At 39.1% G+C, this 22038-nt stretch overlaps 1 protein-coding gene across 11 annotated transcripts in view; it reads left to right on the forward strand.

The window, feature by feature from the left end:
- caskin1 (CASK interacting protein 1) overlaps nt 1-22038 on the forward strand; it is a 115266-nt gene that overhangs the window by 79787 nt on the left and 13441 nt on the right. For 5 of the 11 annotated variants that reach the window (XM_042392664.1, XM_042392666.1, XM_042392668.1 and 2 more), the window contains 9 exons: nt 1310-1418; nt 2125-2219; nt 4678-4795; nt 9920-10165; nt 14603-14707; nt 15563-15681; nt 17855-17936; nt 18525-18637; nt 21435-21545. In XM_042392664.1, coding sequence (XP_042248598.1) covers nt 1310-1418; nt 2125-2219; nt 4678-4795; nt 9920-10165; nt 14603-14707; nt 15563-15681; nt 17855-17936; nt 18525-18637; nt 21435-21545 — 1098 coding nt within the window. Of the gene's footprint in view, nt 1-1309; nt 1419-2124; nt 2220-4677; nt 4796-9919; nt 10166-14602; nt 14708-15562; nt 15682-17854; nt 17937-18524; nt 18638-21434; nt 21546-22038 lie in introns of those variants that run through there. The other 6 variants (XM_042392665.1, XM_042392669.1, XM_042392670.1 and 3 more) reach the window with 6 other exon arrangements.

Raw genomic sequence — 22038 nt, forward strand, 5'->3', positions numbered from 1 at the left:
TCTACATATTTTGACCTCAAGTGTTGGATCTTTGACCATGTTTAGCATCAATACCTTTACAATATACCATTATAACTGTATATAAATAACAGAAAATCACAATAAGCATAATATGTCCCCTTTAATTACAATGAAACAATGAGATAAAAAAAGAAGGCAGCACTGTTTCTGTGTTGAATGACATTACTGTGCATGTAATTTTATATGAATAAATCCTATGTTGGATTTCAGGAAATTTACAAATTAACTTTTGATGAATTTAGCGTGATAATATTAAGCCACGTTCAAGAAAGTGAGGTCTGTATATGAAGTCATATTTAACAGGTTAACAGGTTTTCATATTCCACTTCCTGTTTTGTTTGTCCATTGGCATGGTCGTATGTCACCCTGGCAACATAAATGTCAAAACCGGACATTTATTGGTTAAATAGAATCTGCTTAATAACTAGGCCAAAGTCAAGTTTTAAAACAGTGCGTTTTCATTGGCTGAGACCAATAAATATTTCATGTCCAGTACAGTAGATGCTGGGTCTGAAGGGGTTAACGAGGGAGATCTGACGTCTCTTGCCTCTTTATGAAAGGTTCTGGAAAACCCCTTCATCCCCATGTGATAAAACTGTGGTACAGTTATGAAAAAGTGCTCAACCGCAATGCAAGAACAACACAGGGAGAGATGATGCAAATTACCCATTTGTGCTGGTGACATTAAAATGCCACAGGGTTTATGAAAACAAGAGAGGCAATATGTTTAATGACTGTGTGCTGCAGTATGAGAAACTAACTTTGTCATTTAGATCCCTGACTGTGAAAGGTTATGAGTCTTTGCCCTGAAGCGCCTTTGGGCTGAATTCATCTTTGTTCATTTGGCCTACATTTGATTCAACAGATTTGAATGTGATATTGCTCTTCAGCTTTTGGCTGTCTGAGTTGAAAAATAAGATGTGGTTGTAATTAGTAGAACAGCTACGGGGAATGAGTAAGCATGAATTATTTTCTCTTGAAGTAATGATGGCAGATGATCACATCCTGAAGGTGTTTAATTAATATGAAGGTACCTTAATTCATGAGTTTTAAGTACTTGGATACTATGCTATGTTTAATTTTTCTTGTATAGAAAATTAATATGATATGGTGTGATAATTAGTGAGGTTATACAGTAAAAGTGAAAATTGACAATAACAGAAAAAAACAAAAAACTCTAGTTTGTTTACACTCTCTGATTTCTCCCTTTATGTCTACATGAAACAAAATAAATATGAAAGTAAAAAAAAGCAAACGTACCAAAACCATCTTCTTTTCTCTTCTACAGAGTGGTATCAACGCCACAGTGAGAAACACCTACAGCCAGACAGCGCTTGACATCGTCTACCAGTTTACTGCAACACAAGCCAGCAGAGAGATCAAACAGCTGCTTAGGGGTAGGATGGAAGGATGGATAGATGGATGGATGGATAGATGGATGGATGGATGGATGGATGGGAAAAGGGGAGAGGGGGGAGGAAGGGAAGTCGCGCCGAAAGAACAAAAAAAATGAGAATAGCTTGTCAGTTTATTTCCACACAAGATGAAACCATTACAGAGAATGGACAGAAATACTGTTTGTTGAAGGAGAGCGTGACAAAGACAGAGAGAGGTTCCTTCACTTGCAAAGTACAAATGATATAAATAACCCAGGTGAGTTAAATGAATAGTTTGACTTTGAGAGAAGTAAGCGTATTCTTTGTCTTGCCCAGAGTTAGATTGATACCACTGTCACATAGACATGAGAGTGATATCTTTTCATCTAGTATCACCATCAATTCTCTCTCACCAGGAAAGCAAATAAGCATGTTTCCCAAAATGTCCAACTATTCCTTTGACTGGCGCTTTAACCCAAAACCAGAAATATGTGGAATGTGCACATCATTTTAGTGAGAAAGATACCACATGACCTACTTATGTAGTGTTGAGAAATGAAAGTGTTGGAAGTGATTATATAGCAATGTGGTTCAAATAGATTCTCCATAACTGAAACTATTTAATTGCTCATGTTATAGACAACATATAATATTTAAATCTATAGGATTATAATATTGTGCATTTACTGTAATGTAGAGTATAACTGACTGTTTCTCTCTGACTCAGATGCGTCAGCAGCCCTTCAGGTTCGGGCTCTGAAGGATTACTGCAACAACTACGACCTGACCAGCCTCAACATCAAAGCAGGAGATGTCATTACGGTAATACACACACACACACACACACACACACACACACACTGTTACAGTAACATTTATAAAATAATTATGAACTTTTATTTGACCACTGCATTTGAAGGAATATTTTAATCCATTTTTTAAAATTTAATTCATCAAGCAGCCCGATACTTTCACTCTCAGCGATCAGATGTCAAGTTCATGCTTCGTCCTTTCCTCATAGGAGATGTGATCACATACAACAAAACAGCAGGTTAAATACTAATTTAACACGCCAGAATTCAATCCCCCACAGTCCTGTGAATACTCAGCCAGACGTGGCAAAACACTTAATCTCATTCTCGTCACTGTTTAATTCAGCTCTATACAGCAACCTTCAATATTGAACAGGAAGTAATCACAACATGCAATAACACAAGGTGCTGTCATCATAAAAATAAACAGGCTACAGTAGATGCTGCTTTGATGACAGACTTCTGTCTTCTTTTTATGCTTTCCTGTGGAGGGGTCATCTGTTGCCCCTCTTTTACCCACATCTCTGTAAATCTCTGAGCAGGGAAGGAGGAAACCCCTGGTCCATTAACTGCATCATCATGTAGCCTAGACGCCATGTCGTCTCTGTTGTCACTCATTGTCAAATCTATTTCTGATTTTATTGTTGTTTGCATTAATGCCTGTTCTCACGTTGCAGCGCTTTACTTAGATATTTTTTGAACAGCCTATTTTTATTTTAGATATTTTATATGGTCTATGGGTGAAGCAGCATAAATCACTAGGAGGGGGGTATATTTTTGTCCCTCTCGGGGATAAAAATAACTCAGCAGAGGCAGGGATATATAGACCAGAGGGGGGAAATCCCCACCATCCCCCCTGGCAAATCACACACTGGTTATGAAATCCCAGAGTGAGAAACCTCTTTTACCTCCTGAAAAAATCTTTGGCTGGGACAAACATTAGCTTTTAGAAAGCAAACAACAGCGGAAAACTTTCATTTTGGCCTTTTGGCGAGTCATTTACACCATCAATGTTAATTTGCTAAAGTCAATATAATCTGCTCTCAGCAAAAGATAGAAGTTAATAGTCTGCTTACTTGAATGTGATCATGTTCTGAAGTACCAAATACAACTTTGCCTTCTGCTTGTGCAATGTGATTGGCTGCTGTCGAATCGATTCAAAGTACATCCGTTGCCTGGAAAATAAAGAGGCATAAAATATATCTGAACCTTACCAACATGAGTTGCAAGGAAGAAAACAAAACTTAAGTGCCCTAATGTTGTTTTGAAGAACCCTGAAATAATAAGCAAAGAAAAAGTGTGGCTTTAATGCAACAAAATATAATATTATTACTCAGAAGGCATATTTTTACCTTTGCAGTAATGAAAAAGAAATGCAGGTCTAAATATATCTGTGTCCTTCTGTGGTTGAATTTAATGAGGTTTTGTTTCATGCAGGACAGTTAACCAATTAACATTGTGGTGGCATTGCTGGGGAGTTGATAGTTTCATTTCAGAGAATTTAAAAACATCATGATGATACCGTCAGAGCTAAATTATACAAAACAATTTTGACACCAAAATGAAACCACCAGAGTTAAAATCCTGCAGGTCCTCCTTCTGGTCCATAGAGGGAGCTGCAGGTTGTGATCCACTTTTGCAAGTTAACCTTATAGATGATGTAGTAATACAAAAGTTTTTCTCTATCTGTACCTGGTCATCATTTTCAAAACAGTCACACAACTCTTGATAGCGTTTTTTGACCACAGCTCTCTTTTATCAAAGTCATATTTAAAACTGCAGTACTCTCTCTCCGGACTGTTGTGTTGTCGGTCTACATCATCCAGGTTGCTTTGACAGGTTCATCACATAAAGGCTTGTTGGTTTACTCAGCATGGCCTAAACAACAGTCTGGTTTTGTGTTTTGAAGTGTTAGCAGGTAGTTTGAGAGTGCGTGCTCCGTGTTTGATGAGATTACTAATGAATATGGAAGAATGAGCGGTTTCAGCATCCTTCATTTACTAACAATATGTTTTTAACCAACATGTATTCACTTGCTACATTGCAGTCCGCCCACCATTCATGAATATTTATGAGCATTTATGCAGCCTTTGGGTGCTTATTACAGTAATAAGAAAGTGCCTGTGCTTCCTCCCTCTGGGCCTGAATGAACAATTTGGCTCCGCCGCTGTCTGACTCAGGGAGTCTTAGAAAGCTCCAAATGCTGTTTTTTCACAAAAGATGGTTTGAGATTTTTTTGAGGCTTTTCAGTAACTTTTGTAATCCTAAAAATAGCTCTAAAAATATTTTTTTAAACCAGCAATGCCACTTTAGGGTGTAAATTTCACCCAAAACTACAGTACTGTACTGACTGTCTTTTTAAAATATGCACTTACTTTTTGCAAGCACAGAGAAATGTAAGCAAGCATAGAAGAAACCAATGTTAATGTCTGTATGTACGTATGAATTCTCATATTTCTGTCTGACAGGTTTTGGAGCAGCACCCTGACGGACGCTGGAAAGGCTGTATCCATGACAACCGAACAGGAAATGACCGGGTGGGATACTTCCCTTCCACCATGGTGGAGGTCATCAGCAAGCGCACAGGTGTGTGTGTGCACTCTTATGTGTGTGTGTATGCGAGTGTGTGTTGGAGTTATTATTAAAATGGTGACCAAGCTGACTGTCTGGATAAAGAGTCAGTAAATCAGTTATGGAGATATACTACACATAGTTGGAGTAAACAGGAGAAAGATAGAAGAAGAAGAAGATGAAGATAAATGAAGCTAAGTGAATGAATGATGGTATGTGATGGGGGGTTCCATGCTAAGTCAACTTTTCCAGGTTAAATACAGGTTAGAAAAAAAAATTCTTATAGGAGAATTTCACATCTTTCGTCTCACACACTGGGAGAGAAGACGTTTGTGAGTGCGGCTCTGCGAATCGCACAGTGCTACCAGACATCTTTTCTGCATTACTGATGTTTTGAACTATTTTAGTTGCATTTACAGCAGCATTTTCAGTACTTCAACTACAACCTAAATGAAAACACAACATTTTTACAGCCTGATGATGAAAGTAATGAAAACATAGAAACCAAATTATCCACATGTCCCTGGTTGATAATGTGTATAGCTTCTCAATGGTGACGCTTTGCTGAATAATAGCAAGTAAATAAAAGTGAAACCGAAATCAGATCAAAACCCCCCATAAAAAAAGAAAAGAAAGAAAAAAGAAAGTCCCTTTGCTTAGATGCTTGGAGGCACAATGGGAGCTTTAGGTAGGACACAAAAAAAGAGCAGAAAGTTTAAACAATATTTAGATATGGAGAATATGAAACAGTAATAGTAGTCCAGTTTAATTACTGTATAATTAGTAAATCTAACAAAAAAGAGATAAATATGTCCATAAGTAAGTAGATGGAGCTTGGAGGTGTGTGCATGTGTAAGTACAAAAAATGTTCAAGCAGTCCTATGACATTGTCTGCACCTACATAAATATTAATCACTTCAACCATAATATGTCCAACTTTTCCTCACAATTTTACTAAATTTACCTATATTACTAAATATAGGTAAAACACTTTCCCATACTTTCCAACACCATCTCGTAGCCTACATACTGTATTTACTTTGTCCAAGGCCTCACTGAAGCTTCATATTCCATATTGAGTAAAAGATTAAGATATTATCTAAGAGATATTTAAATCTGAGTTACTAGGTTGCAGATGAAGTTGTGTAGATGTCTTATGCATTGTTATGACATTTTTCTAACATCTACTATGACATTTAACTGTACTAGACTAGAATTTTAAAAAATCAAAAAATCAAAAATAAATGGATTGGAAAGACCAACTGGTAAATTAAAATATTAATTAAATGCAGCCAATGTAGCTAACTTTATTTTTGTAAATACTTCTTAAAGGTGCAGTGTGTAGGATTTAGTGGCATCTAGCGGTGAGGTTGCAGATTGCAAAAAACTGAATACCCTACCTCCCTCACCCTCCCCTTCCAAGTGTGTAGGAGAACCTATGGTGGCTGTGAAACTTGTGAAAAATGTAAAAGACCATCTTTAGAGCCAGTGTTTGGTTTGTCTGTTCTGGGCTACTGTAGAAACATGGTAGTGTAACATGCAGGCTCCATGGAAGAGGACCTGCTCCCTATGTAGATATGAAGGGCTCATTCTAAGGTAACGAAAACACAACTATTCTTATTTTCAGGTGATTATACACTAATTAAAACATACTTATGAATATTATATTCCATTTCCGCCAAGTCCATTTCGCTAGATGCTACTAAATTCTACACACTGCACCTTTAAGAACATCACCATGTGTATCAGCTATGCAGTTCAATATGAACATATAATGCAGGAATAGTTTGACATTTTGGAAAATTTTCTTTGTTGAGAGTTAGATAAGAAGGTTGATACCACTCTCATATCTTTGCAGTAAATAAGGCCACAGCCAGCAGCCGGTTAACTTAGCACAAAGACTGAAAACAAGGGGAAACAGCTAACTTGGCTCTGTCCAATGGTAACAAAATACACCTATTAGCACCTCGAAAACCTGCTAATTAACACATTATATCTTGTTTGTTTACTCAGTACAAAAAAACACAATGTAAAACTATTGTGGAGCAAGGCTAGCTGTTACCCCGTTTCCAGTCTTTGTGCTAAGCTAAGCTAACCAGCTGCTAGCAGTAATGTTAGCTTCATACACATGAAAGTGATATCAGTCTCGTCTAACTCTTAGCAAGTCAACTAAAATGCATAATTTACAAAATGTCAAACTATTCTTTTAATTGCGTATCATGTAAAATACATCAAAGTATATGCTAATAAAGTTAAATATTTGCCAGGTTACAGGTGTAATTTTGGTGTTCTCTATATGTTTTCATTACTGAACATGTGAGCTGACTAGCCAGTGTCAGTCTCCCAAACACTCTGCCCATTACTTAAACCTCATCCCCCATCCTATATCAACTTAATGAGCTTTTTACCTCTGTGGTGAGATCTACAGAGCGCATTCACATCCATCAAGTCATCCCAAAGTGTCGCTGCACAGCCACAAACAGGCTCAGATGTATTTAACTGTCTATTGGTGTCTGTCTGTAGGTTGGGTAGTTCTGTTTGTCCATCTGTCTGTCTCTCTGTAGTATTACGTCTACTTGTCTCAGTCTGTTTGCCTGTATCTCTGTTATTGTGTGCTCCATCCCCCGTGATCACAAATTCTCACTCACCTCTGCCTTTGACATTATCTCCTCACTAATGTGGTCACTTCTTCTTGTCATCAATCTCTCCTTTGACTACTTGCATATACTGTATAGTTCATTTATCACTGTGGAACCTGAGAAAATTGCATTGTGGCTACATCTGTCTTTACAGTGTATTCAACAGCAGCTGTGAATGTAGTGCAAAAGAGCTGCAGCATACTGACTAATCATTGGCAGGGCAGATACACACTCACATACACACACACTTAGCGGCTACAGCAGCTGTTCTAGCTAGAGGTTTCATTTACTCAGCTGTTTTTCATCAATTTTTAATCATTCTTCTTTCCCGCCATTCCTCCCTAGTCACTCTTCTACATGTACTGTACTTCTCATCTGCTCCGTCTTTTTCCACTTGCAGGGATTCTTTATATGACTTTTTTCAACCAACATGAATGGTTCATTAAGACATCAACTAAATATTAACCAATGAACGAATAAATATAAGCATAATATTTTTTCCTCATAAACTACAAAAGTTACTGTGACCAAACACAAGTGTAGCAACAATGACAGGTTAGGTTGTAGATTGTTATGAAGATTGTTCAGAAGCTACCTGAGCTATGTCCTACTAGCACGTTGTAAATATTTTTCGGTGGAGAAGCTGGGATATTATAAAGGTCTCTCTGATTCCCAAAGTGTGCACAATGAGCATCTTTGTGCTAATTAGTCAGACATGCTGTAACTGGGGTGCTTATAGGCTGATCTACTTGTTGGCAAAGTGCTAGTGAAACTCAATTGAAGTAAAAAAAAATTGCAATAACATTGTCTGAACACAATGGTAGTCTTTGTTAACATGAACATAAATATTTTTTAGTGCACAAAGCCTATAAAAGATTACCAACACCAACACGCTGCCCAGTTTTTTTCTGTCACACCAGCAGGAGGTGTAACGGAACTTCACCTCCTTTCTTTATGCTAGTTAATAAGCATAACTTAATCTAGCCTAGCCTTAACCTAATTGTGTAAATATTATGAAAGTACACTTCAGTCAGCCAACTCACATGAAATGGATTTTTATGTGAATACAAAATATGTACAGCAGTGATATTTTGGTCTAGGCTCTGACCTCGTCACTCCCTACAAGAATGCACTGACTTTCCCACAGCAGAGAGTGGGGAGTGACGATGATAAACAGAACTTTCAGGTGAGCAGTGTGGCACCAGGCATGGCAGGGGCAGGGCACTGACGGCTAAATTACACCACCATCATCCAAAGGGTGTGATGGATAAATGTTTAAGATGCCATGTGAGTGATGCAGTGTCGTTGACTGCGTGAAATAGTTTGCGTGCTTTGCTTCATTAATGAAGTTACACCGTCACATATGTTGTTGCAGCCACAAACACTTGTCTATTTTTCTGAGTAAATGTGGCTGCAGAGCATAGTAATGCACAGAAGAACTACAGCAGCATGCAAAGTGAAACCGGATGTTCTGTATTGTTCACATTGTATTAATATACTGTATGGTGTCAGTAGTGACTTTATAAGGCTGTGTGTAACTTGACGTAAATTAGCTCAGCAAGACACCACTGAAACTAGCTAGTTTAGCATCCTCTTGACTCTGTATTGTTGGACGGGAAGCTAGTTCTGCTCTGCCATTTGTAGCTCTGTCTGCAAAATATACTGATCAGTTGTAGTTGGCTCGCCAGTTTTGGCTCAGAAACAGCACATTTGGGCATATCACTCATGAACAAGTAAACTTACACAATAAAAATGAACAAATAATATAGCAACATGAAATTATGTACCTCAAACACACTATAAAAGATCAAAAAGTATCTAGCTAGCTAGTTTGCTGAGGGCACCACTCATTACACTTCGTAGCACCATTTTAATAAGTCACAAAGCTCATACATATTGATCAAATCTACATTAGAGTGTGGAGTTAAACAACCTAGCCCTGGCATATACTGTATCTCATAAACAGGCAAGGTTACACAGCTATAAGTGGCATTTGGCTATTGAAAGAGGGCACTGTGCCAACAAACCAATACTACTGTTTATAAGTGGAATCATACACTGTACAAACCAAGTTACCATGTTGTTTTATGCTAGTAGCTAATGACATGCATACAATAGAACATGCTGGATGTAATCAGTCGACATGTTCTGTTTCATGAAGTTAGATAATTCATATTCAGCTAATGCTTATCATTCCCTGAGACCATCTCCAGTTTCACAGTCCATCCCTTTCCTATCCACATCTTCAACCTCTCCACCTCTTTAACCATGTCATTTCAACATTTGTCCTCTCCTTCTCTCCGTCCTCCCGCCTTTTAACATCGGCCGTGTCCTTCACCACCTCCCTCTTCTTTGTTTGATTTGTAACTTCAGCTTTTCTTTTCTCCCCCCCCCTCCCTTTTCTTACGTGTAATTCTCTGTTTTGTCGTTTGTTTGTTACGTGGCGGTGGTTCACTGTTGGCTGGTTGTGTGTGTGTGTCGTCACGGTGGGTGTATCTAGGTTTGGCCAGCACAGTCATTTGCACTCAACAGTTTCAAAAGATACCGCTGGTTGCCCCGGCGACGGTTGCCCCTGCCAACGCGGTAGTCAACGGCAACGACACCACGTTCCATCAGATCCATATCCTGCCTCCACCGCCTCCTCCTCCACCACATTCCCATCAGCCACTGCTTCCACTTTTCACTTCCTTTGGCTATAACAGGTCGCCCGTGACAACCCCACAGGGAGACACACCCACTGCCCCAGGTACACGGCCCCTTTTTCATTATTATTATTATTATTATTATTATTATTATTATTATTATTATTATTATTATTATTATTGTAAAGCTTCAAGGGATGCTTTTCTCTGGTGTTTTATGAATTTGCTGCCAATAAAAAACCCATTTCTGATTGGTCATGTAAGATTCTAATTGGCGTTTTAGATGTTTTTCTAAGAAGGCATCCATTAAAGTTTTCTGTTATGGATCATTATTTATGTAATTTTATGTGTTACTCATACTGTATAACTTTTGTTTTTCTGTTGTTGCTGTTGTCATCTCCATTACTGAGAGCCAGAGTCAGCTTTTAGAGTCAAATTTTTTGTGCAGTAAACCTTTTAGCCTATTTGCTATTTCTGGTATCATTAGTGGAGAAACGAGAGGTCACAGGCAAAGGCTTATGTTTGGTTTCATATCAGGTCAAGTGGGAAGACACAATGAAGTCAGAGGTTATTCAGTCAATATAAGCTTATACCAATCTAGCAAATAACACTTCCCATAATTATGGTAGAACAAATCCAAAAAATGCTATGTAAATTAAAATGTTTAGTTGATAGAGAACTGATACTTTATGATAGATCTTTACTACAAAATAACACTATCCATTACTGCCTTATGTTCATTCAAGTTCTAGCATATTTCAGGAAAATATTGTCAAATATGATCAACAATGGGATTTAAAAACACTACAACACCACATTATGCCTTCTGTATGACCGTATGTATTGAAATTGCTGTTCTCTTTCTGTCGATTTAATGTGACACAGAGAAAGATTTTTAATTTCAGTGTAATTTCACTAAAGCTGCCATTATCACAGGGGACAGATCCTGTAAGGGGCTACTTCCCCAGACCACTTACTGACTTGGGATGAGCAAAAAGATTATGTATGTGTTTCGGAGAGAGAGAGAAAGATGCATTTTCACATCTGTCTTTTCAACACCTCATCTCAAATCTCTCCCTAAGGTGGCTTAATCTGCCCCTGAGGTGGTTTGTAATCGGCTTCCCAAATGGACTTTAATCCATTACTAATGTTTTTTGGTTAAATTTACTCCTAGCTTTCTTGATATTGAATTGCTATCTGATCAAGTTGTAGTGGAGTATCAAGTGTAAATGGAGTATTGAAGCATGACTTGACTTTTTTTGCTCCTGGAATCCCAACATTATGCTAGTTGCATTATTTTAGGGCAACTAAATGAATATTATCAGTCTCATATCAGCATAGTTAATCACAAAATCACCTAAAGCACCTTATTTCAATGTATTCATTGTTTGCTCTTTAATAAGATATGTCTGTATGTAAATAATGCAAAGTCATGCCTTTCTCATGCAGGTTTGACACTAGTTCGGTCTCTGCTTTAGCATTTCTGTCAATGAGAAAACAGCTTTGTGAGAAAGGAGAAAACATACAGAAAAAAAAGTAATTCTATTGAAGTGATGTGATTTTAGAGTAATACAAAGTGTTATAGTCTTTTGGGAATTTCTTAGCTAGTAAGGAAGAATAGATGTGGGGTGGGAGGAAAGTTCACCATTTTACCACAGACCTGTGTTCACCTGAGTTGGTTTGGGCTTCAGTTTATTTGTCTTGGTTCCTTGTTTTTTTGCAGTTCTTTTTTTTCCCCTTTCCTTCCTGTTTGTTCTTTCCTTTCTCCCTGTATATCACCCCTGTCCCAACCACCATGACAACCCTGCTAGTTTACTTATACACACACACACACACAACATACACAACCCTCTCCTAACCAAACTGTGTGTGTAGAAACGTGTTTTCTGTTCTGTCCTCGTCCTGTGTGTTCTTGCCAACATCCAATCATTTTAACATCACCTTTACCCACCCTGCACTTATATCCCAAATGTGTGTGTATGTTTATGTGTTTATGTGTGTGTGTGTGTGTGTGTGTGTGTGTGTGTGTGTGTGTGTGTGTGTGTGTGGATGGGTGGGTGGTGGGGGGTGGGGGGGTGGGGGTGTCAGACAATGAAAGAGCACACTACATGTGTGACTTAAACATTTGAGTGCCTGTACCCGTCAAGTCTTGAAATGTTATGAATGTGCTGAAACACAGTTTAATATAATTTGAAACAACACCATTGACCTTGACTGAAATTGTCATTATTACTTTGAAGAAAAATATAAATTTGACCTCTGGAAAGAACAGTGTTGTTGCTTTCATGCCAGCAAAGTTTGTTGGATGTTTAGCTGGAGATGTTGCTTCAAAAGACGAGCTTTTACAACATTAAAGGGTGATATTTTCTCTCTTGCTAAAATAATTCATTTCAGTGCTGTATCTGGAATAACGCTTTCATTCTGAGCAGTCTTTAGCTTTTGTGCAGACATTTTTGGATTCTTGAACACAAGATATTAGAAAAAAACATGATGAATTTATGTATTACATGCTAAATTAAACATTTTGTGACCCAAATACATTGTTAGAAAATGTCACCCAGAATGTTTTGCAGGTAAGGTATTCACTGACTGTAAACTCTGCACTTTCTACCCTGTGAATGGGAGCCTTCACTGGACAACATTTTCATTCCTCCAGGAGAATCATTTCCGTTAGACAAATTTTAATACAATAAGTCCAAGAATGTAGCACCCAAAATCATGTCTTTACTGATTTCCCCTAGTCTTGATCAGTACACACTTTGCACATTTGCTGAAAATAGTAAATTATTTGCACTCAAATGATTCAAGGCTGCTGAAAGTCTTTGAAAACAGACTGTTGAGTCCTTTGTCTGAGGTCACATGGAGGGATGAAAAATGGCCACAAGAAGGAGCTGTGACATCACATGAAGGAAAAAGAACTTATATAGTGTTTGTGATTCTCTGGAGCACTGTTGGTCACACATGTAAACCATTTATAAACCCTTATTAAGATGGTTATAATGGTTTATCACACTCTCCAAATGCACTACAGCAGCCCCATTCTGAAAACAGTTTACATATATAATCACACACTTATGGATGCATTATATATGTATGTGTATGTACCTTATGGCATATATGTGTATATACACAGATATTCATGTTATGGATTTATTTATGTACTATGGGTATATAAATGTTTTCATATATATATATATGCTGTATTTTTTCTGTGTATGTGTGTGTTGGTGTGTGAGTATGTATGTGAGAATGAAAGTGTAGTGTGTAAGTGAGTTTGAAACGTACATATCTTTTTAAAACCTCCCCTATCCGCCTTTATCCCATCACCCTGCTCTCCTACTGGCCCCTCTGTAATTTAGTTAACCCTACTTTACCCTTCTCTTTCTAAAAATATGAAGTTGGGAACACACTACAGAAAATTAGGCAGATTAAAACGCCAGTCTGGCCATGACAACTGCTTTCCCAGATCATGGAGAGTTTGCACTTAGAATTCAAAAGTATGGTTTTACAACTGGAATGTGTAAAAATATGAAAATGATCCAGTAGTTTCAGCTGGTTTACTGGCTGAAGTCTTGTAATCTGTGAAAGTCAGTCGTAGTGTCAGACGTTAGTGAAGTCCGGTAGTTTGTTTATCACTGAGTTGCAGTAGAAATGTCCAATTTACTCTATATTTTAGATGATTTCAGATGTAGCGGAAGGTTGAATGTGAATGAACATCTTTTAAGCACCATACTAATCTCATATCAGATTGTTGAACTATGCAACACTAATTCTAAATACAAGGACTTTGTGATCCAAGACTTGCATTCACTGTTAAACTGTCATTTCTTAAAATCAGTGGTTTAGGGATACTTGAAAACATAATAGTTTGAGTCTAACATTAAAGCTGCACTTATTAGTATTTGTATATGAACAATGGATCAAATTACTACGTGTAATGTGCAAAGGGGTGGCTTGTAGTGACAAACCCACAAAGAATTATTACTAGACTCTGCCGTCCCCCTCAGCACTACGCAGTATTTTAGCATCTTTCAGCTCATTGTTTTGGTTTTATGGCCCTCAACTTTACAGTTTGATTCAACCTCAGTGCACCGATTTGCCTCATATCCAGCAGCTAACTATTTTCAGCATTAAAGCTCTGATAAATCCACTGTACACTACCTGCCTAGCACTAAATGACAAAGTTAGCAACTAGCTGGTGAACATAGTGGAGCATTTAGCAACAGAGGAGTTCGATATTTCCTTCAAGAGCTGGTAGAGACCAAAACAGAGCTAAAAGGAGAGTTAATATTCGTCACATGGCCAGAAACACAACTCCGAATCAATACTAATCTTTAACCGTTGCTAACACTTCAGGCATAAAAACCTAAAAAGGTGGTAATATGTCAGTATTGTATTTTCAACTTGTTCCACAGTCCCCAAGTGGACAAAAGATAATTGTTGCTACCTTAATTGCTAGTTTTTGATAGCAAAAGGAGAGAAAATCTTCCTAGGTCAGTTTAGGGTCAGTTAGCGGCTAACAGTGGTGTTCTGTGTTGAAGGTTGTCGCGGCTCAGAGGCAAGTCCTCACAGCTCTCCCACCCCGTCCAGTGGGCCCCATGGAGGCTCCAATGAAGATATCTGGGTACTGCGCAAGCCTGTGGCAGGTAACTAAGCCGCACTGCGCTGAGACCTGAACCCCTGACTCCTTAAACTCTGACTAGGGGTCAAACAGTATCTGACGTCCGTTCAAAAAAGGCTGATAAAGCTTCTCTGCCTTGCAAGTGGTTTTGTAAATGTCCCCAAGAGAAGAATCTATCCAGTCATTTCATAAAGCTAAAACACGATGCTGTTTGAAGGCTTTCAGATACTCTTTGACCTGCTCCCATATTGACAGTCTCCCATGTCCTGCTATCCCTCCATCCAAAGCTTAGCTGAACTCAATGGCCTTATGTGTAGAACTGCAGCCATCTGCATCGGTCTACAGTCTGTGTGTGTGTGTGTGTGTCTTTCCAACTAGATGTATGGAGGTGTTTTCAGGTGAGAGAGAAGAAAACCTAGGAAAGAAAGGAGAGAGAGGGAGAGTGAGAGAAGACATATTGTGTACGTGAAAGCGAGAGATGTGTCTTGTTTACTTCACTTCTGCGTTTGTCGCTCACTTGTCCGTCACCCTGTCTGTCTGTCTGTCCATGTCCGTCCTGTCCATCCAGCCATGCTGCCCAGTGCATTTCAATGGAGAGTCACACCTGTTACCACGTTGCTTTGGATATCAGCTAAACCACTCAATGTGTGTGTGTGTGTGTGTGTGTGTGTGTGTGTGTGTGTGTGTGTGTGCGTGCGTGTGTGTGGGGTGTGTGTGTATGTCTGTATGCATCCATCTGTTTGTTGCATGTGTGCATTTGTATGCACAAAATCTATACATATTGTTTGAGCGGTTGCATGCGTGTGTGAATGCATGTTTGTGTTTTTGTGTGTGTGTGTATGTGTGTGTGTGTGTGTGTGTGTGTGTGTGTGTGTTGCAGGTGGAGACCGCAGCAGTGTGGGTAGCTCTGGCAGTGTGACCAGTGTGAGGTCATCAGGCAGCGGTCAGAGCGCCGGCAGTGCCGCACACATCCTCCATGCACAGGCTGAGGGGGTTAAGGTACGACACACACACACACTTTAAAATGCTGCCACAAACATATGTGTGTATACACGCTGCAGCTTTATATTAATCGTAATCAAAGGAACTTAGATCTAACAAACCGAAGAGAGCAATTAGCTGAAGTGTTGTTTGTGGCTTATAGAAATAAGAATTTAGAAATTACTTTGCACACTTCTAAAAAAGATGTAAAGGTTTATTTCCAATTTGTCTGAGTTTTTTAAGCTTTGTAATTTTGTGTACAGTACTGATTAATTAATCTCAATGAATTGCTAGTGTAACAGAGTCAGTCAAAGCAGATCAGCTAAACATGCAGAAATGTAAAATTTGTATACAAGCACAATTCAACATATATGAAGAATACATTTTTAATATGCATGAATAATGAATTCATTCTTTAAAAACCAAAATTCCTGCAGCCCATTTTAAGAAATGTGTTTCCATGGAAAATATATGCACATAAAGTACAGATGGGTGACAAATTAAAGGAAAAACCTGAATAAATTAGTGGAAAAACATAACAAATGCAGATGCTTCTATGAAGAACACAAGGGGTCATTGGATGGTGTAATGAATATGAAATGGTATGGCTTTTACAATTACCCAGTTGAACACCTATGGGAGATTTTGGAGCGACATGTCAGAGAGCGCTATCCACCACCATCATTAAATGAGGGAATATGTTTTGGAGGAATAGTGTTCATCCCTCCAGTAAAGTTCCACAGACTTGGAGAATCTATGACAAGGAGCTTTAAAGCTGTTCTGGAGGCTTGTAGTGACCCACCACCCCACTAAAACACTTTACATGGTTTGTTCCTTTAATGTATCACCCGTCTATACACTCTAACGTTTAGATACACAGACAAACATATGATCATAAGTGTGATACTGTCCAGGTGCTTATTTATTCATAAAAACAGCAAGTTTTCAGACATTTTCAGCTGACGTCCTGTTAAGAAACTGCAAGTCTGACACTTTTAAACCTTGTAAAACATCCACACAGCAAAATTAGTCCCAAGTGCAGCTCAGACTGACAGGTAGCATCTGTCTTCTCTGCATCCCACTTAATACACTTCTAATCAGAGCTAGTCAGATTTTCATGGCAGAACTCGTATTTCAGAACCGAGGTTTAAATGTGAATAATGTAGCAACAGTGAGCATGCATCACATCTTTTTTTTGTTTAGACAGACAATTCAGCACAGATTTGATCAATGTTATCTGGAATGATGAAGTTATAGAATTGGCTTTTTATGTTTCTGAGGGAGAAGGCAAAAAATACCCAACCAATTCACTTTTTCCCTTCTGAAAGTACATTCTTGTGTAAAGGCATCCCTGTAGGTGATCCACTAGGAATATATGACCAGTACATGGAGTTAGGAGGTCATTGCTGCCTGAAACAGTAGATAATATATCATGGCATATCATGATTTACAGAATAATAAACAAACTTATGTGCAATTCATTTTCATGGTAATTTGTCAAAGTGTGTCGTATTATGTTAAAGGACCAAAATGTCCCTAAACAGTAGATCGTTAAAGCTGCACTAATCAATATTTTTAGGTTAACAATGGATCAAAAGACTGTGTGTAATGTGAAAGTCGACGCTTGTAGGGCAGTTTTCCTCAGCTCTACAGAGCATTTTAGCGTCTTTTAGCTCATTGTTTTGGTTTTACAGCCCACAACTTTACTGTTTGGATTCACTCTCACCTCTCTAATCAACAATATTTCGAACAGCAGCAGGCAGATGTGGGAAAAAGCTCTGATAAACCCACTATACACCACCTGCCCAACAGAAAAACAGAGTTAGGAACTAGGTTGTGAACATAGCATTTATAAGCTAAGGAGGCTGATTTTTTGGGAGTTGGTTCTGACAGAAAAAAAGAGCTAAAAGTAGAGTGAATATTTGACTTAATTCACCAGATGGCCAGAAACACGATTCCAAATGAATGCAAATGTTGCTGCATATCTGCTAGATTTGTAAACAGGCAACTGTTAGCTAACAGCTTCACAATTATGACATCATGATTTGTTTAAAGCTCGTCCCACTGCTCCCAAGTTGTCAAAAAAATCAATTAATGCTGCTTTAATGCAACAAAATGTAAGTTACTACATGCCTGTTCATGTGAATGCATGTGTGTTTGTGTGTTTCTGTGAATGTGTGTGTATCTGCAGCTTCTAGCAACAGTCTTGTCCCAGTCTGCCAAAGCCAAGGAGCATCTACTGGAGCAGTCCAAGTCTGTGGACCAGCCTGCAGGTACAAGAGCAAAAACAAAGGGGATCCTTCTTCATCCCAGTTACTGTGTTTCACTCCGATGAGTTTACTTAAGTTTTAGACATGAATTCACAGAAATCATACTTGCAAGTGTTATGAAACTGCAGATAACGAGGGGGAGGGAGAGTTTTTAAATAGAGAGAAAAAGATGAAAACAACAGAGCAGGAGATTCGGGTTAGAAAAACAAGTCATATTCCACTGTTTTTAAAAAAAAAAGTCATCTCGTCACTTCTGTACACACACACACACTTATACACACACACACACACACACACACACACATAAACACATACACACAGAGATCTTGGCTGGTTTTACAGACAGATGGCCAAGGCAGAGGATGTAGGAGGAAGCGTAGAAGGATGTGATTGGTTAAGATGGTTTGTCATATCTAGGAAAGCAAGAATTTGATTGGTTGCTTATCAAAGCAGTGAAGGAGACTGACCAGAAATCAGTTAGAGGAGGAGGGCAGAGGTCAATTAGCAAGACCAGTAAACTCATCTGTTGATCGATGCAAATTTATAGTGATAGGGCGACAGCTTGAAACCAGCCAATGATATTTCTCCCAGCAGGCTCTGCCACCTCCTCTCGGACATCAAGCCAATCAGGCTGTCCACTCCATGAAGCACCGCCTTACGACGCCACAGCAACCAGGAAGGGGGAGGTGCCAGGCGAGGGGAAGGTAGGACAGTCCCAAATGCCCACAGATTCAGTCCTCTCTCCCGCTTTCATACAAACACACACCAATCACACACATGCAGCATCCAACTGCAGCATGATGAGAACGTAGCTCCTCAGTCACCTTAACCACAGCACTCACTCACAAACACACACACCAAGATGTCCCAACGCTTTCTCTCGCAACTGGCCTCGTCCGTGCTGCGAGTGTTCGGATGCAGCCACGACACGGTGAGTGTGTGAGTGCAAGATCTTCGGCTTGATCTTGTATGAATCTGTGAATGAGAAATCTTGCGTGTGAGTGTGTGCATGTGTGTGAGAGAGAGAGAGAGAGAGAGAGAGAGAATCCTGTCCTTCTCTCTTTTATCTGTCACCTGCTATCCATTGTTATTCACACTTTAGTTGCAGCTTCTCCTCTTCCATCGCAGTATTTTTTCTTCTTTTGCTGAGATAAATGTCTTTATATTGATCTTTGGAAGGTACACCTCAAGCATAGCTCATAACTCTAGTTTAGAGATGTCGGTGTGTGTGTGTTTGTGTATGCTGGCAGGTGCCCCAGCAGTGTGCATGGCGTGGGTGGATTAGCTCGGCACAAGAAGTGTGAAATCTGAGCTTACAGTAAGATGTCATTTACTGTAGAGTGTGTGTGTGTGTGTGTGTGTGTGTGTGTGTGTGTGTGTGTGTGTGTGTGTGTGTGTGTTTGTGTATGTGTGTGGGATCGCATTTAAGTTCACATCTTATTGTATAATTATTTCAAGCTTGATGAACCAATGAGCATATTTAAATAGCAGGTGGTCGTGGTGGTTGTGTATGCGTGACTTGCCTGTGAGTGCGTGTGTGTGTATGTGTGTGTATATAAGCCATGTTCTCATGGCCATCTGTTAGCTAGAGTCCCCATTCCTCAGCATCCAGCGTCCTAATATTTCCCTCAGCAGGGTAAAGAGGAAGAAAGACCAATTATGTTCAAGGGACAGAGTGGAGGAAGAAGAGGGCACATGGAAAGATGAAGAAAAGGAGGGAGAGAGAGAAGCAGAACGGAGAAAGACAAGAGGGGCAGGAGGCATGTGGCAGTTTAAAGAGAAAGAGAGTGTGAGAAGTAGTCATGCAGTGGTTTTGCAGTTACACCTAGTCCTGTAGCTCTGCTCCCTGCTGTCACCCATCAGTGTTTAGAACAGGACACTGCAGCAAATCAACAACTCTTTTCACCAAGTTGTATCTCTGGTCTCTTACAGCTGATTTGAACTGGGCTGCACTAGCTGTTCATAAATCCCTTACTATGTTAGTGTGTGAAGTCCTTTCTAAGTTCTTAGTAACTACCAGCTAGTTTCAAACCAGTGATTTACTATATCAGGTTGCACCATTACAACTTAAGGAATGTGTTAGCTAGCAAAGACTTTAGCAATGTGTAAAGCAGTTGCTAGCAACATTTGTAGCACTATCCAGTCAAAAGCAATCCACAGTGTAAACAGGGAGTCACTGCATCAAAAAAAGTTTTAGGAGGCCTAGCAATATATTAAACTTAAGTTGCAGTGCTTTGTCATTGTTGCATTACTGTACAGTTATGCTAGACTAACTGATGTCATTCAGTCTAGCATTATTGGCATAATATCTGTTTTTTGAACTGAATTGTATTGTTTTTGTGAAAGGTAATTTAAATACTTCACATACTTTACATCATTATTAAACAGAATTTTAAATGTCAGGTAAGATATGTCAAACATATTTCATTGTTTCTCTTTTACTCATCTTACTTAACAAGTAATATATGAGTAAGCTATCGTTTGTTGTGTCAGTTGTTTCAGTTAGTTAGACAACTGCTACAATCCAGCAGTTAGTTAGTGTACATTTCCTATTTAGAAATGACTAGTCTCTATGTAACAACTAACCCGTTTTAATTGAGTGATCATTCTAGTGATTTTGCATTTAGTTATAGTTATAGTTACATTATTAGGCTATGAAAATATAGCAGCTATATAGGATGTGTAGAGCAGCCACAGAATGCTCATATAAGAATCACACAGGACACACTGTGTGCATTTAGACCTCAACCAGGTTTACACTGAACACACCTAAAGCACATTTTTGAAGCCCAGCCACAGTCTTAGAAGATAAACCCCCTGAAGAGTAATTAGCTAAGAGTAGTCAGCAAGGCACCATGCACGATAGTTTATATTTCTGGGATTATTCTGGAACAGTTATATGGCCCTATTTCCTTGCTGGTTTGTTGTTGTTGTTGTTGTTTTAGATATTCCAAACATAGCTTCAACAAATCTTTCAGCAATCAGCAGTTTAGGTTTTCAGTGGTCACCACCACAATACAGTGTTTATTGATCTCTCCCTTTCAAGAGCAGAGTGCAAGAGAAACAGGATAAAAATCTATTTTGTCTTTACTTTCAAGCTGTAAAGTGTCAAATGCAGATGAACCTGCTGTGGCTAATCTGCAGCTCTCACTGTAGCACTCCAGTTACTGCAGGCAGGACCTTTCTCCTTCCTAACTTTAGCCTGGTTTTCACTCCAGGGCCAAACAGGGCTAACCAGGGTTGATTCATTCACATTCTTGTTGCATAATGTTGCTGAATCATTATAATAATCCATAAATATACAAGAATTTGTCTTTTCAGTAAAGATATACTGACTACATGATTGACTGATAGACATCATCCAAGGACAACAGTTCCTTGCCATACTTTACTAAATTGTGGCTCCTGCTTGCCAGAACTTGGCCCTGCTGAGAAAAAGTGGCTATTGAAGAACCAGACACGGAACCAGTGACAGCATGCCCCCTGTCTTCTCTCCCGTAGAGCTCAGAGGCCGTTGTCCAATGGCTGAGCGACTTTCAGCTGCAGGTCTACGCTCCAAACTTCCTGGGCGCTGGGTATGACTTGCCCACCATTAGCCGAATGACCCCGGAGGTAAGGCACCTGATCCGTGACCCCTGAACCCCAGAGAGGTCACAGGCACCTCCAAGGACCACAATATAGACAAGTCTGCACAGCTTTCAAGATGCATGTATATCACTGCCTTTAGAATCTCTTAAATAAGCACAATTAAGTCACTAAACTAAACTGATCTCAGCTATCATTTCCCTGCCTCCTGCCAAACCTGTCCTGGTTTAACCTTCCACCTCTCACCTTTGACCTGATATTGACCTGTGTCTCTCTTTGACCCCTGATACCCTTTAAATATCACCACTTTAAGGTAATCTAAAATAATTTTCTTGCTTTGCACTACCATGTGCTCTTAATCAAAGTAGTATACATTTGGATTCCAATTTACAAACATTATTGTCATGCCTTTGATACTTATGTAGTTTTTAAAGGTGTGAATGAAGTAAATTCATAAAATTTAAAAGGTTAACTATGCATGCATAGTGCATAACCAAAGCATCTGTAAAGTTGCTGGACT

The sequence above is a fragment of the Thunnus maccoyii genome, chromosome 18, assembly GCF_910596095.1.
Source record: "Thunnus maccoyii chromosome 18, fThuMac1.1, whole genome shotgun sequence".
Lineage (NCBI taxonomy): Eukaryota > Metazoa > Chordata > Actinopteri > Scombriformes > Scombridae > Thunnus > Thunnus maccoyii.